Source organism: Myotis davidii, unplaced genomic scaffold, assembly GCF_000327345.1.
Source record: "Myotis davidii unplaced genomic scaffold, ASM32734v1 scaffold332, whole genome shotgun sequence".
NCBI lineage: Eukaryota > Metazoa > Chordata > Mammalia > Chiroptera > Vespertilionidae > Myotis > Myotis davidii.
In genome coordinates, this window is record NW_006285779.1 from 5,566,256 (window position 1) to 5,581,136 (window position 14,881).

Sequence of the window (14,881 nt, forward strand, 5' to 3'; positions counted from 1 at the left end):
GGGAAATGTCTAGCAGTGGGCTTTCTTGGTCTAAGGAAATGAATATTAAAATTATTATAGATATTTCCAAATTAGCCTCTAAAAATACTGTTTGCATCTTTTAAAATAATTGTCTTAAGGGCACATTTCTTAAAAACAATCCTGGCCTGTTTCCTAATGTCAGTGTCTCTTCTACCCTTTTCCTGTCACCATTTAGACAGACTTCTGATGGGACCCAGAGGTCCCGAGATTCAATGGCATTTAGTTTTCCCTTAACCTAGTAACATTGATTAATGCAGTCATTTAGTCTCTAGCCCAGAGTCTTCTGATAGTGTTGCAATTTTTATTCATAGACATTTCTCAAGTCTCATTATCCTTCAATAGCTTCAGTCAAATTATAGACATTTATGCTGATTTCTTTATAACCTAGTTAAAGTTTCATTGCCCTGACTAAACCAGAGATATTTCTCTTTATATTAAAATTCACTCTTAGCCTAGAGATATTTTCACTCTTTGCAAAGTGGCTGTGTTTTCCTCCTAGGCAATTTTAAACTGTTCTCTGTTAATAGCTGCAATTAAAATGCCCCCTCCCTTATTGATTGTACTCAGTAATTCAAATGGTTTTCCATTAACTTATGATTTCTTTCTGAATAACAAGAGGCAGAGTTGGTTCAGAGTTCACCTTACTCTATTTCATTCTTACATTTTTTTCTAGCTTCCATTAGAAATTCCTCTGTTATTCCAGTCTCTATAGGCTAATAACCTATGCCTCCTCTGTATTACTCATTCTATACCGAACACAATGTGGATGTTATTTGAATGTATGTAACAGCATAGAGTAACAGACATCATCTAGAGGGAATTTGCTACAATGAATAATGATAATTGAGGTTGAATGTTTAGGGTGCAGACAGATTGCCTCGAAGTGGCATTGAATGGGCCTAAAGAACAACTATATGAGTTACATTTGTCAAAGCTTATTGTGTATCAGACACTAAAATGGATGCTAAAAAGGCAGACATGGTACCTTCTCATTGGGAATTGCTCCAGTCTGCCATTAGAGCAGAAAACAGAGCTAAAGAATGATGGCATGGTTAGCTATTGCTGATACAGGAGTTGATTAATAGTTGGGATAGATCAGAGGAGAGGAAGTCCCAATGTCTCTACTTTAAGGAGTCAGGGAAGACTGCACAGATGAGACCATTGATCTAGGCCAGTGATGGAGAACCTATGACATGCATGTCAGAGGTGACATGCAAACTCATTTTTTTGGTTGATTTTTCTTTGTTAAATGGCATTTAAATATATAAAATAAATATCAAAATATAAGTCTTTGTTTTAGTATGGTTGCAAATATCAAAAAATTTCTATATATGACACAGCACCAGAGTTAAGTCAGGGTTTTTCAAAATGCTGACACGCCGAGCTCAAAAGGTTCGCCATTACTGATCTAGGCTATGAAGAATGAAAAACAGAGAAAGAAGTATATTCCAGGAAATGATTAAAAGCTTAGGACAGCAGGGAGCCAAGGAATAATGTGTTTATGGAGGAATGATGGGGTGTTCTAATGTGGTCCAAAGTTGATCAAACTAGTGTTTGAGAAATTCTTCACCAAGCACAGGCAGATATCACAGAGAAAACATGGTGTATTTGTTTTATTCATTTCTAAAATGGAAAAAAAAGGCAAACCCCTTTGTGATATTTTTAAAAATAAAAATGCTGGGTGTTTTTTTTTTTATGTGGCTAAGGACTTGGACACATAATCCTGCCCCTTAGCTCTTGGAGGATACTGCCAGTGACTCCAAAGGGGGAAATTGATGCTGAGTACAATAGAGAAGTATTAGCTTATTCCAATTGTGAGCACATGAGAATATGAACAGATTATAAAATCACATGAACAACAAAATGTAGAGATCAGTCACACTTGAGCAGAACTTAGCTAATGCTTTGAAGTCATTCCTCTGAGACAGCTTCTCCAGTCCCACTCCAAACCCAACTGAGCAAAATGTAGTGGAAATGGGCCTGTTTAGGGGCTGGGGGTTAATACTGGAATGACTTACTGGGTAGTAAGTTCTTAAATTTTAATGATGTATCTTGATAAAACTCTAAGGAAGCCCAAGTAGAAGCCAAACTTATTTTACACATCATTAGTCAATGCTCCTTAGAATAATCCTATATAATAAAAGCCTAATATGCTAAGTGTCCGGTCATCCAGTTGGCCATTCAACCAATCAAAGCGTAATATGTTAATGATATGCTAAGGCCACTCAACCGCTTGCTATAACATGCACTGACCACCAGGGGCCAGACAGCCAACCGGTCGACCAGTCATTATGACATGCCCTGACTACCAGGGAGCAAACGCTCTAACCAGTGGGTGAGCTTGCTGCTGGGGGTCCAGGCACATCCCTCCCTGGCCACAATTGTGCACTGGTGGGGTCCCTAGGCCTGGCCTGCATTGCACCCTCTCTCAATCCAGGACCCCTTGGGGAATGTCAGAGAGCTGGTTTCGGCCTAATGGCGGACCAACCAGTAGCTATGACCAACCAGTGCACTGACCAACAGGGGGCAGACGCTTAACGCAGGAGTTGCCCCTGGTGGTCAGTGTGCTCCTACAGGGTGAGTGCTGCTCAATCAGAAGCCAGGCTCACTGCTGGCGAACGCAGCCATCAGTCAGACATCCACCGAGGGCTCCCAGACTAGGAGAGGGCACAGGCCAGGCTGAGGAATCCCACCTCCCCCCCCTCTACCCCCAGTGCATGAATTTCATGCACCAGGCCTCTAGTATTCATATGAGAAGCCAGGAAACCTGACTATAGGACATAGAGGCATTGGCACCATCTGGTGGAGAGAGTAGAAACTCATCTTTAAGCATGGGCTTGCTTAAATATGGGACCTTACAGCAGTTGTTGCAACAAAGATTAGCATTTACTAAATGCTCTCCATTCAAACATGTAATTTTCTAATAAATTCTAGCTATATCTCTTGAGCTAGCAATAATACTTATTCATCTCTCTTTGGGACCTTTCAGTTTCTTACTAGACTTGGTACTTGCAACTAAAAGGATTTGGGTTGTGACAACTCTTCAGCATAATTTTGAGGCAGGAAATTGTTCTCTGATAGATGCTGTGAAGGAAAAAAGGAGATACAGAATTAGCCTTTAGTAACTTAACAGTGTAACTGGGAAATAAGCCATTTATTCTAGGGAAATGAGAAAATCAAGAGGCAAATCCCAAGGTAAGACAGTGTCACAGGAGATGTCACTGGGCACTCAGATGAGGTTGGTGTGCTCAGGAATGACTTCATGAAGGAGGCTGGACTTCAATTTATCCTCAGCAAAGCATTTCCAAAATTTTTAGAACTCTAGTTCTCAATTTGGGCATGTTAAGGAAACCATCTAATATTGTTATTTCTCCACACTTTTCATTCACACTTTTTTTTTTTTTTGGTAAATACCTTCTGCCTTGTCTTAAACCATCAAGTCCATGAAATTACAGGTTTGATATGTTTTTGTGTTTGCTATATATTTGTTTTGCTAATATGCATGAAATAAACACAGGAAATCCTCATTATATGGAGATAATTACAGTAAGTCCTCACTTAGTCACTGATAGGTTCTGTGTCTTTAAGTGAAACTACATATAATGAAACCAGTTTTACCATAGGCTAATTTATATAAACAAGAGTTAAGTGCCTATGGCATCTCATCAATGTTATAACAAAACATCGAACAAAATAATTTTCTTGATGACCTACTGTAGTTCTACAAAAAGTCCATTTATTTTTTTTATTTTATTATTATTAGTTAAGGTATTCCCCTTTATTTTATTGTTCTCTATAATCCACAAATTATACGAGAGATGCAAATCAAAACGACAATGCGTTATCATCTCACACCTGTCAGAATGGCTATCATCAACAAATCAACAAACAACAAGTGTTGGAGAGGATGTGGAGAAAAAGGAACCCTTCTGCCCTGCTGGTGGGAATGCAGACTGGTGCAGCCACTGTGGAGAACAGTATGGCGCTACCTCAGAAGACTAAAAATGGAACTCCCATTTGACCCAGTGATCCCACTACTAGGAATATATCCCAAGAAACCAGAAACGCCTATGTTCATAGCAGCGCAATTCACCATAGCTAAGATTTGGAAACAGGCTAAGTGCCCGTCAGCAGATGAGTGGATTAGAAAACTGTGGTACATATACACAATGGAATACTATGCTGCGGTAAAAAAAAGGAACTCTTGCCTTTTGCAACAGCATGGATGGAACTGGAGAGCATTATGCTAAGTGAAATAAGCCAGTCAGAGAAAGATAAATACCACATGATCTCACTCATTTGTGGATTACAAAAAGACCATTTAAAGGGAATCAATCTACTGAAAAAGAGTATCAGTCATTTATGTTAATTTTTTATGCAAAAGTTTGATTGGGATTTTAGTTTATAAATGAAACAAAAAATTATGAAAATAAGTATTTCATTGTTTACCCAACAAAGTATAAGCTGTGTTGCAACTATTGATAATTTGAATGAAAAAAAAATATTATTTAATTGAATAGTATTTTTCTGACAAAAAAATTTAACTTTTGTGGCACAATCATAAATATTAAAAGACATCAAAATAGACGTCTCTTTACCTTTTAATATTCAAATTATTTTATGAGCAACCTACTTAATGATCATCCTTGTGCGTTTTCTCTTGTTCAGTGACTGATCTAATTGTTCTGAATCCTTATAAGTTAGTGGATTTTTATGTGATCTGAGCACACTTTTTCTTTAATCTCATGCAATTCTACTTTTTTTGCTTAGATTTGTAACTTGAATTCCCAATAGATATGTATTGGGTTTGAATTATATTGGAGAAATTGAAAACATCATTGATCTTATTAGTGAGCCGAGGGTATTGTAAAGTAGAGGATTATTTAAGTCAGTTCTCAATTCAACAGTGAATATTTTGGTGTTAGGATGACTTTTATTTTCCTATGCATCCGTCCAGGGTATCTCTGGGATTGCCCAAGGACAGAGAAGGTCAGAGTCCTCTGCTCAGAACAGGGTTAAACCCCAAGGCCCACTGAGCATAGTATCTGTCCTTTCACAATATCCTTGGGTGATATTTCTTCTTTTCATGGTATCTACAATTGTGTATGCTGCTTTCTAAAATCACCTTGAAATGTATACTGAACCAAAAGGTAATAGTAGCTTTTAGAAGCCTCTCTGTGTAATTCCTATTAGGAAATTCATAGAAAGGCTTTTTGTAGTAGCTAATATTTTCCTTTTGTTGGAATGATGATTTGAAAGTTACAAGCCTTTCTCTGCTTTTTCCCAGCCAGGTCTCTAGACAAACTTTATAACTTTGCTGATTGCTCTGGACTCCACCTGATATTTGCTCTAAACGCAATGCGTCGTAATCCCAATAACTCCTGGAACAGTTCTAGTGCCCTGAGCTTATTAAAGTACAGCGCCAGCAAAAAGTACAACATTTCTTGGGAATTGGGTAATGGTAAGTAAGGTTGTTATTTGCTTTAATTGACAAGATAAAGGGTAAAAACGTAAGTTGGCCTCAGATATGCTCTCAAATTAGACTATCTCTAGTGTATGGGCCTAAAAACACTTGAGACTTTTGGCCACTGGGTTGAAAATAGTAAAAGACCAAATAGTGAAGGGCAGTAGATTTAGTGAATACACACCATTTGCATATATAGTTATCGCTAGTTAACTCATTCCACATATGGAGAAAATGTCATCTGTGATTCATATCTAACAAATTGAAGCTAAGTCAGATACAACCTGTCTGCATAGTCTGAGCTGCATTTTATAGGGTGTGTTCTATGGAACACTGGTCCTACAAGATAACCTTTATAACAATTCAAATATATTTGGGGACTGCTCTATAGTATATGCACCTCTCAAAGGTGGAGAGGGGCAATGGGGGGAAAAGGGGACATCTATAATACTTTTAACAATAAACATAAATTTCAAAAAAGGCTCTGAGAAGCCTGCTACAACTATTATAAATTAGCTCTTTGAACATATTTATAATACAGTTTTAAAGTTCTTATCTGCTAAGTCTAACATTTGGGCCCCCAAGAAAGAGTCTCTATTTGCTGCTTTTTTTCTTGATATGTTCATACTTTCCTATATCTTTGCGCCTCATAATTTGTTTTGTTGTTGTTGAAACTATACTTACAGGTAGGTTAGCACAACCCTGAATTCCAAATCCTCCATCTCAGAGGTTATTTTTGCCTTTTCTTTTTGTTTGTTTGCACTAGTTCTGTAGAATCTGCCTCCCTTGCATTATGTAACTGCTAATATCTCTTAAATTTTTATTTTTAAATTATTTTTTTAAGGCCAGCTTCCTAGGGGTTTCCCTTAGTCAGCATAGGCTAATGGTGAGACTATGATTGATCAGAGGTTATGCTTAATTGAGCCAGTAAGGCTTCCATCCTTTGCCAGTGGATCTGTATGTGGGTTGGGGAACACAATAAAAATTTAGGCAATTTACAAGTCTGACTAACTTTTACTTTCTGACGTGCCTTCTCATGTCTCCTTTATGAGTGTACGAGGTTTCGCACTCATCTACAAATGCATAGATAGCTAGTGCCCTCTCCAGTCTCTCCTGAGCATGCACAGCCTTCCAGACTACGAGGAGTATCTGTGAGCTTATCAAGGCCCACTTTGACTGTCTTATTCCCCAAATCTCCTGTTAAATTTCTTGCAAGTGTGCTGGTTTATATCTTTCCCCTATCAGTATCAAAACCTCAAGTTAGTCTTCTTGGAGCATGTACTTCATTCCAAATCAAATTAGCTCCCTCTAGCAGTGGAGCTGCTGGATTTAGAACTTTCCTTGCCCTTTAGAACTACCAAGTTAAGAAAAACTGGGAGAGTGGGGTTTGCCCTAAATTATTTCATTTAGCTATTTTGTTATTATTAAACATTACATTTTTCTAACTTTTTGGTATAATAACCATATTTATGAACTTTCCTTTTTTATCATTTATATTCATTTCCTAGGCTTGTCATAACAAAATATAATGAGTTTTGTGGTATGAAACAGAATTTATTCTCTCTCAGTTCAAGAGACCAGAAGTTTGAAATCAAAGAATTGCCAGGGTTGCTTCCTTCTGGAGGCTCTGAGGAAGAATCTATTCCCTTCCTCTCTCCTAGCTCCTGGTAGATGCCAGCTAGCTTTGGCACAGCAGCATCTCTCCAATCTTTGCTTCCATTGACCTATGGCCTTCTTCCCTGTGTGTTTGTGTACCTGAATCTCCCTCTCCTTTCTTTTATAAAGATACTAGAGGCCCAGTGCCTGACATTCGTGCACTTGGGGGCGGGGGAGGTTCCTCAGCCTGGCCTGCGCCCTCTCGCAATCCAGAACCCCTCGCGGGATGTCCGACTGTCCACTTAGGACATCCCCTGAGGGATTCTAGCACTGCTGCGGAGGTGGGAGAGGCTCCCGCCACCACCACTGCGCTCGCCAGCCATGAGCCCGCCTTCTGGCTGAGCAGTGCCCCCCCACCCCCCGTGGGAGCGCACTGACCACCAGGGGGCAGCTCCTGCATTGAGCATCTGCCCCCTGGTGGTCAGTGCATGCCACAGAGACCAATCATTCCATCGTTTGGTTGATTTGCATATTAGCCTTTTATTATATAGGATTATATAGGATTGGTTATTGGATTTAAGGCATACCCTGATCCCATATTACTTCATCTTAACTAATTGCATCTTCTAAGATCCTATTTCCAAATAAGATCACATTCTGAAGTTTCAGGTAGACATAAATTTTGTGGAATACTGTTCAACCCAGTATATCACTCATTATAAAGTATCACCTGAAAATCAGTATGGTCTATCTGTTGTGGATTAGGTGATCTTTTGTGAAGATTAGTTTGAAAATGAATAGAATAGTAAGATGGCATTTGACTTTTTTGTTGCAGGGGTTCCTCAAGTTAAGCTAGCTCATATCCTCTTTGGTTATTTTATTCACAGTGTTAAGAAAAAGGCAGAGAGATCTGTGAACAGGAAAGGGTTAGCAGAGCTTTACTCTTCTCAACCCTGACTTGCATGTCTTCTTTTAATCTAGAGCCAAATAACTATCGGACTATGCATGGCCGGGCAGTAAATGGCAGCCAGTTGGGAAAGGATTACATCCAGCTGAAAAGTCTATTGCAGCCCATCCGGATTTACTCAAGAGCCAGCTTGTATGGCCCTAATATTGGGCGGCCCAGAAAGAATGTCATCGCCCTCCTAGATGGGTACGTCAGATTATTTAGCAGTACTTATAACATTATTTATTAAATGTAATTAATTAATGTGTTTGTATTTTTTCTAGTTATTTTGTTCTTAGGAAGGGCAGAGAGATTTTTTCCATGATTTCCCCCACTCTAAATCAGGGATTCTCCATCAAACAGTGTAATAACTTTTCATGTCTCTAGACTTTCCACAGTCAACAGAAGGTGGTAGGATTGGGGAGGGAATACATAATCAAACAAAGCTAATAACTCTATCATTTATGTCCATGCAGTTATGCTTTTGGATTATCTTTTTTAAACGATTTGATTAATGTATTTTCATGGGATGACAGTGTCCTCTCAGTACCATAACCCTAATTAATTATTCATTCATTCTGGAAAAGTTTCTTGAGTAAATGATATGTGCCTAGTACCATGTCAGAAGCTGGGTATGTAATAATAAACAAAAACAGATACTTTCTTTACCTTCACAGAGTATATAATATGGTAGGAGAAACATAGACGTTAATCAGTTGATCTTAAAATTAAGATAATACCAAGTAAAGGTACATGGTACTGTAAATGACTCTAAGGGCTGGGATTTGACGGAGCAGGAGGTCATGGAAGGATTTCCTTAATGAAACCGCACATAAGAGGAAGAGAGATATTTGGTGTAATTTAAATGATAGGTAGGTGTTAACTAGATAAAGTTTAAACTGAACAGTATCTGTGTTCTTGGGAAAAAGAAAAGTATATGCAAAGACCCGGAGGATGAAAAAAGGGCCAGGTTGGCTAAAGGAAGGCATAGCTAGAGAAGTGAGTAGGTGTCATATTATATAGATAGAAACTTATAGGCATAGTGAAGGACTTGGAATTTCTTCTAAGTACAATGGGAAAGATGCTGAATGTTATTAAGCTGGGGAGAGAAATAATTTGACTTGTTATGCAAAATGTATGCTATGTTTACTCTATGGAAAATAGGTTGGAGAGGAAGCAGTGAGAAGGCCACTGTAGAACAGAAAGAAAGAATGATGGGAACCTGGACTAAGATGGTGGCAAGGGAATATATTGTTGGAGGTAGAATCCAAAAGTCTTGGTATATTGGATAAATGTATGGTGATATGACATAAGAATATTCAAGCAACTGGGTGGGTGGTATTGTCATTTACAGAGATGGGAAGACTGGAGGACTAGTCTAGGAAGAAAATCATGACTTTAGTTTTCATGTTACATTTATTATGTTTGGATCTAAATAAGATGTCAAATATATCATTGAATGAGTCAAGGGATCAAGATCTCTGCTAGCAATATTAATTCTGGGTGTCATTAAAATGCAAATAGGATATAAGGCTGTGGGAATAGAGGAGATCAGTTAGAGAGAATGTGGAAAGAGAAGAGACAGAGGGTTAGGAGAGGCCAGAGGAACTCTCATATTTAGAGGGAGAAAAGAGGAATGACCTCAGAAGTAAGAAAAATGGGAGAGGTTAAGATGTCACAGGAACCAAGAAAAGAGAGTTTTAAATACAGAGGGAGTGCTGCTAGGAGGCCAAGAGGTCAAGTAACAGGAAGATAGAAAAGTACCAATGGATTGGGCAACATGCATGTTTTTGGTGACTTTGGATCACAAAGTTCAATGGAGTGGTGAGAACAGGTGACAGATCACAATAGTTTGAAGAGTAAATGGTATGTGTGTGTGAAAGATTGGAAACAATAATATGGGCAGTAATCCTTAACAGATTTTTTACTATGAAGGAGAGCAGAAAAACTAAAGATGTGGGAGTCAGGGAAAGTGATGACATTTTTCTTCTGGGAGACAGTAGGACAGGTTTGTGTGTTGATGAGACTCATGCAGGAGAGAAGAGCTAGATTGAAGATATAAAACAAAGTGAGAAGTCCTTCAAGGTTAGAAGAAATGGAGGCCAGAAAAATTGGCCTTCATTAAATGGAGGGGTAATCCCATCAGAGTAACAGAAGGTAAGAACAAATATATCTCCATGCCAGAGGTTAAAAAGTCATACTGAGGAGATACTTCTACCCAGTACATAGGTGTAGTTAGGGCATTCTAGTTTGTGTACATACTGTAAATGTGAGCACATAGATAGATGCTGGTTTGTTATGAATAAGTCAAGAAATTTGCATACAATAGTAAGTGACAGGTAAAAGAAGTGAACATGTAACTGGATGCTGTGGTAGCAAATGGTGGGGTTCACCTCTCTATACTTCTAAAAACTAACAGGACTCAGGAGATAGAGAAAATTACTTAGGGCAAGGAAAGGTTCCCAGTGCTTTATATGCCAGGAAAAAATGGAGATTTGTCTTTCTTAATGTGTATGTACTAAATATACAGTGAAATATAACTTGAAATACATAAACATTCCTAGCAACTCAACCAACAATAACAAAAATGTCAGCACTCTAAATTATCAGCTCTGTGGTCTTTTCCAGTTCTCCTGGTTATACAGATATAATTTTACATAGTTGCAATCATTGTATATGTATCATTTTGAGTTCTGCATGTTTTACTCATTGCTTTATATTGCCCTTTCTTTATTTCTACATAGTTCTCATATTTGTCATTCTTAATAGCAATAAAATATTCTATTGCATTAATGTACCAAAGCTTTCCCTCACTGTTGGGCATTTGGACTGCTTCCAGTTTTTGTCTGTAATATATAGTACAGCTATAAACATCTTTATACAAATAGGTTTTTTATTTCTTTTGAATTACATCCTTGGGCTGTATTCCAAAAAGTTGGGTTTCTGGATCGAAGTATGTATGTGATAATTTTTATGATTCTTATATTTGTTGCCAGATTTTATTTTTCAGAACAATTTTACCAGGTTGCAGGGCAGTAATGTATTAGTGAATCTTTTTCCCCAATACCCCACAGCAATGAATATTGTCTTTTTATTCATTAACTCTATTTTAATTGATGCAAGACTCCTCATGGTTGTTTAAATTTGAATTCTGTTAACTATAAAAACAACTGGGAGATTAAAAATGGTGGCAGAGTAAGTGGATGCTGCATGGACATGCTCACAGAAACAAACTGGTATTACAACTAAAATACAGAAAAACTTCCTGAATAATCAACAGAAAACTCACAGGAGAGAACCCTGACACCTGAGGACTGAAAGTGGAGACCGCATAGAAACTGATAGGAGGGGCAGAAGCGCTAAAGGGCTGGCCAGGCACCCACAGATAGCAACTGAGTCCCGAAGAGATATCTCAGCTGTGGGGGGTTGCCACTGAGAATTCTGGGATCTAATCCTCATGCTGTGCCCCCTAGCAAAGAGCACCAGAACAGTTGAGGGTACCCATATAACATCTGGCTGAGAATAACAGGGTGCTCTATGCCAGAGAATAACAGCTGAAAATTCAGGCACCCTCTTAAAGGGCCAAAGTACAAAATTCCCTGTGGAGCCATCCACCTTGTGCTCCTGCAGAAGGAGGCTTAAGTGGATTGGAGCTGTGAAGGCAGAAGCCAGGACTGGGGACTTGAGGGATAGGGCTCAGAAGGCAGACACCCCAAGTTTCCTGGGTTAAGTCATTCTCTCATGCAGCAGAGAACATCTTTCCCGCATAGACATCTACCTTAACTGGGGGGGAAGACAGTTGACACACCCTATTGAAAAACACCTTGCCCAGAGGCTACTTAAGAGATTAAAAATAATAATTAGCCTCCAGGGAGTAGCAACTGCCCCACCCTGTTGGAAAAAAAAAAAACAAAAACTCTTGCCATACCTGAAGACGATTGCCTGGGGGGCAATTCAAGTCAGAATACTATCAGTCTGTAGGCCAAGGCAGTCTCTGGAGGCTATGATTCTCTGCCTGATCTAATTAGTCAAAAATGGCCTTTAACACTGTCCTGCATTAGAGATTGAGAGATGTAGAGGTGTAATACATAGACACAAACCCAAACAGAAAGCCAAAATGAGGAGACAAAGAAACAACCCCCAAATGAAAGAACCAGAGAATTCTCCAGAAGAAGAAATAAATGAAGCAGAGATAAGACATTTATCTGAAACAGAGTTCAGAGTATTGATGGTAAAGATGCTCAACAGTGTGAAAAAAGATATAGTAATTATGAAAAAAGAACAGTCTGAGATAAAGAATGACATAATACAAATAAAGAACACACTGGAAGGAATACACAGCAGATTAGGGGAAGCTGAGGATCAAATCAGTGAATTAGAAGACAGAGTTAAAAACATCAGTCAATCAGAGAACCAAAAAGAAAAAATAACTAAAAAATAGGAGGACCGCTTAACGTGAAACATAACAATATTAGAATCGCAGGTGTGCCAGAAGAGGCAGAAAGGGAGAAAGGCATAGAGAAGGTGTTTGAAGAACTGATGGCAGAAAATTTCCCTAACCTGGTAATGGTAAAAGTCACACAAGTTCAGGAGGCACAGAGAACCCCAAACAAGAAGACCCAAACAGGCCCATGCCCAGACACATAATAATTAAAATGCGAAAAATTAAAGACAAAGAGAGAATCTTAAAGGCAGCAACAGAAAAGAAAACTGTTAACTACAAAGGAGTTCCCTAAAGGCTGACACCTGATTTCTCATCAGAAACTCTACAAGCCAGAAGGGATTGGTGTGAAGTTCTCAAGGTAATGGAAAGCAAGGATTTGAGACCAAGATTACTATATCCAGCAAGGCTATCATTCAAAATAGAAAGTCAAATAAAAAGCTTGACCAAAAAAAAAAAAAAGGCTAAAGGAATACATCACCACCAAGCCAGCATTATAAGAAATGCTAAATAGATTGCTGTAATGAGAAGAAGAAACAGAGAGAGAAACCTAGCCATACAGAAATATAATGCCAAAAAATATGTACCTATCAGTAATAACCCTAAATGTAAATGGACTAAATGCTCCAATCAAAAGTTGTAGGGCAGCAGATTGGATACATAAACATGAGCCAACTATATTCTGTCTACAAGAGACCCACCTGAAAACAAAAGACATACACAGGATGAGAGTGAAGGGATGGAAAAAATTTTTCCATGCAAATGGAAAAGAAAAAGAAGCGGGAGTAGCAATACTCATATACTACAAAATAGACTTTAAAATGAAGGCCATTACAAGAGGCAACAAAGGTCACTACATAATACTTAAAGGGATTGATCCAACAAGAGGACACAACCCTAGTAAACATATATGCACCCAACATAGCAACACCTAAATATATATTAAAAAACAGAAACAAAATAACTTCCAGAAGTCTTTAATGGAGAGATCGACAACAATACAGTCATAGTAAGGGACTTTAACACCCTCTGACTATGCTGGATAGATCTTCCAGACAAACAACAAAGAAACAGAGACTCTAAAGGACACACTGGATCAGATGGATTTAATTGACATTTATAGAACATTTCACCCCAATGCAGCAGAATATACATTCTTCTCAGCTGTACATGGATCAGGTTACCAATGAGATCAAGAAAGAAATAAAAAAAACTTCCTGGAAACAAATGAAAGTAAACACACAACAACCGAAAATCTCTGGGACACAGCAAAATCAGTCCTGAGAAGGAAGGTCATAGCACTACAGGCCTACCTCAAAAAACAAGAAAAATCAGCAATAAACTATTTGACCCTACAACTTAAAGAACTGGAAAGAGGACAACAAGGAAAGCCCGAGTAAGTAGAAGGAAGGTACTAATAAAGATTAGAGCAGAAATAAATAACACAGGGAATAACCACTGTGGTTACACAGGAGTAACCACTGACACCACAAAAATACAAAGGATTGTAAGAAAATACTATGGACAACTATATTCCAACAAGCTGGACAATGTGGATGAAATAGACAAATTCCTAGAAAAATACAATCTCCCAAAACGGAATCAGGAAGAATATAAAAACCTGAATAGGCCAATAACAACTGATGAAATAGAAGCAGTAATAATAAAAAAAACAAAACAAAAAACTCCCACCTAGAAACCAGAAACACCGATTAGAAAGGATATATGCACCCCCATGTTCATAGCAGCTAAGATTTGAAAACAGCCTAAGTGCCCATCAGCAGATGAGTGGATTAAAAAACTATGGTACATCTACACAATGGAATACTATGTCACTATAATAAAAAAGTAACTATTACCATTTGCAACAGCATGGATGGAAATGGAGAGCATTGTGCTAAGCGAAATAAGCCAGTTGGAAAAAGATAAATATCACATGATCTCACTCAAATATGGAATATATTGATCAATATAAACTGATGAACAAAAATAGATACAGAGACAAATGGCAGGGGAGGGAAGAGGGGTTAGAGATCAACCAAAGGAATTATATGCATGCATATTAGCATAACCAATGGACACAGACACTGGGGCAGTGGGGTCTTGTCCTCAGAGGTGGGAGTGGCAAGGGGGAGGAGTCAAGCAGGGAAAAAGGAGACATATGTAGAACTTTAAACAATAAAAAAAAAAATATTGAGTGTCAGTGAAAAAACAAAAAACTACCACCAAACAAAAGCCCAGGTTCTGACGGCTTCACAGGGGAGTTTTACCAACATTCAAAGGCAGAGCTAACACTTATTCTCCTAAAAATATTCCAAAAATTTAAGAAGAAACACCTCTAAGCTTTTGATGAGGCCAGCATTATCCTAATTCCAAACCCTGATAAAAATACTATAAAGAAAGAGAATTACAG

The 14,881-nt window shown here is 38.3% G+C and overlaps 1 protein-coding gene across 1 annotated transcript in view; it reads left to right on the forward strand.

Annotated features, from left to right (window-relative positions):
• The first annotated feature begins 5,311 nt into the window (after window positions 1-5,311).
• HPSE2 (heparanase 2 (inactive)) overlaps window positions 5,312-14,881 on the forward strand; it is a 28,945-nt gene continuing 19,375 nt past the window's right edge. The window contains exons 1-2 of the mRNA XM_015559279.1: window positions 5,312-5,482; window positions 8,063-8,234. Of these exons, the coding sequence (XP_015414765.1) occupies window positions 5,380-5,482; window positions 8,063-8,234 (275 nt within the window). The 5' untranslated portion in view covers window positions 5,312-5,379. The remainder of the gene's footprint in view (window positions 5,483-8,062; window positions 8,235-14,881) is intronic.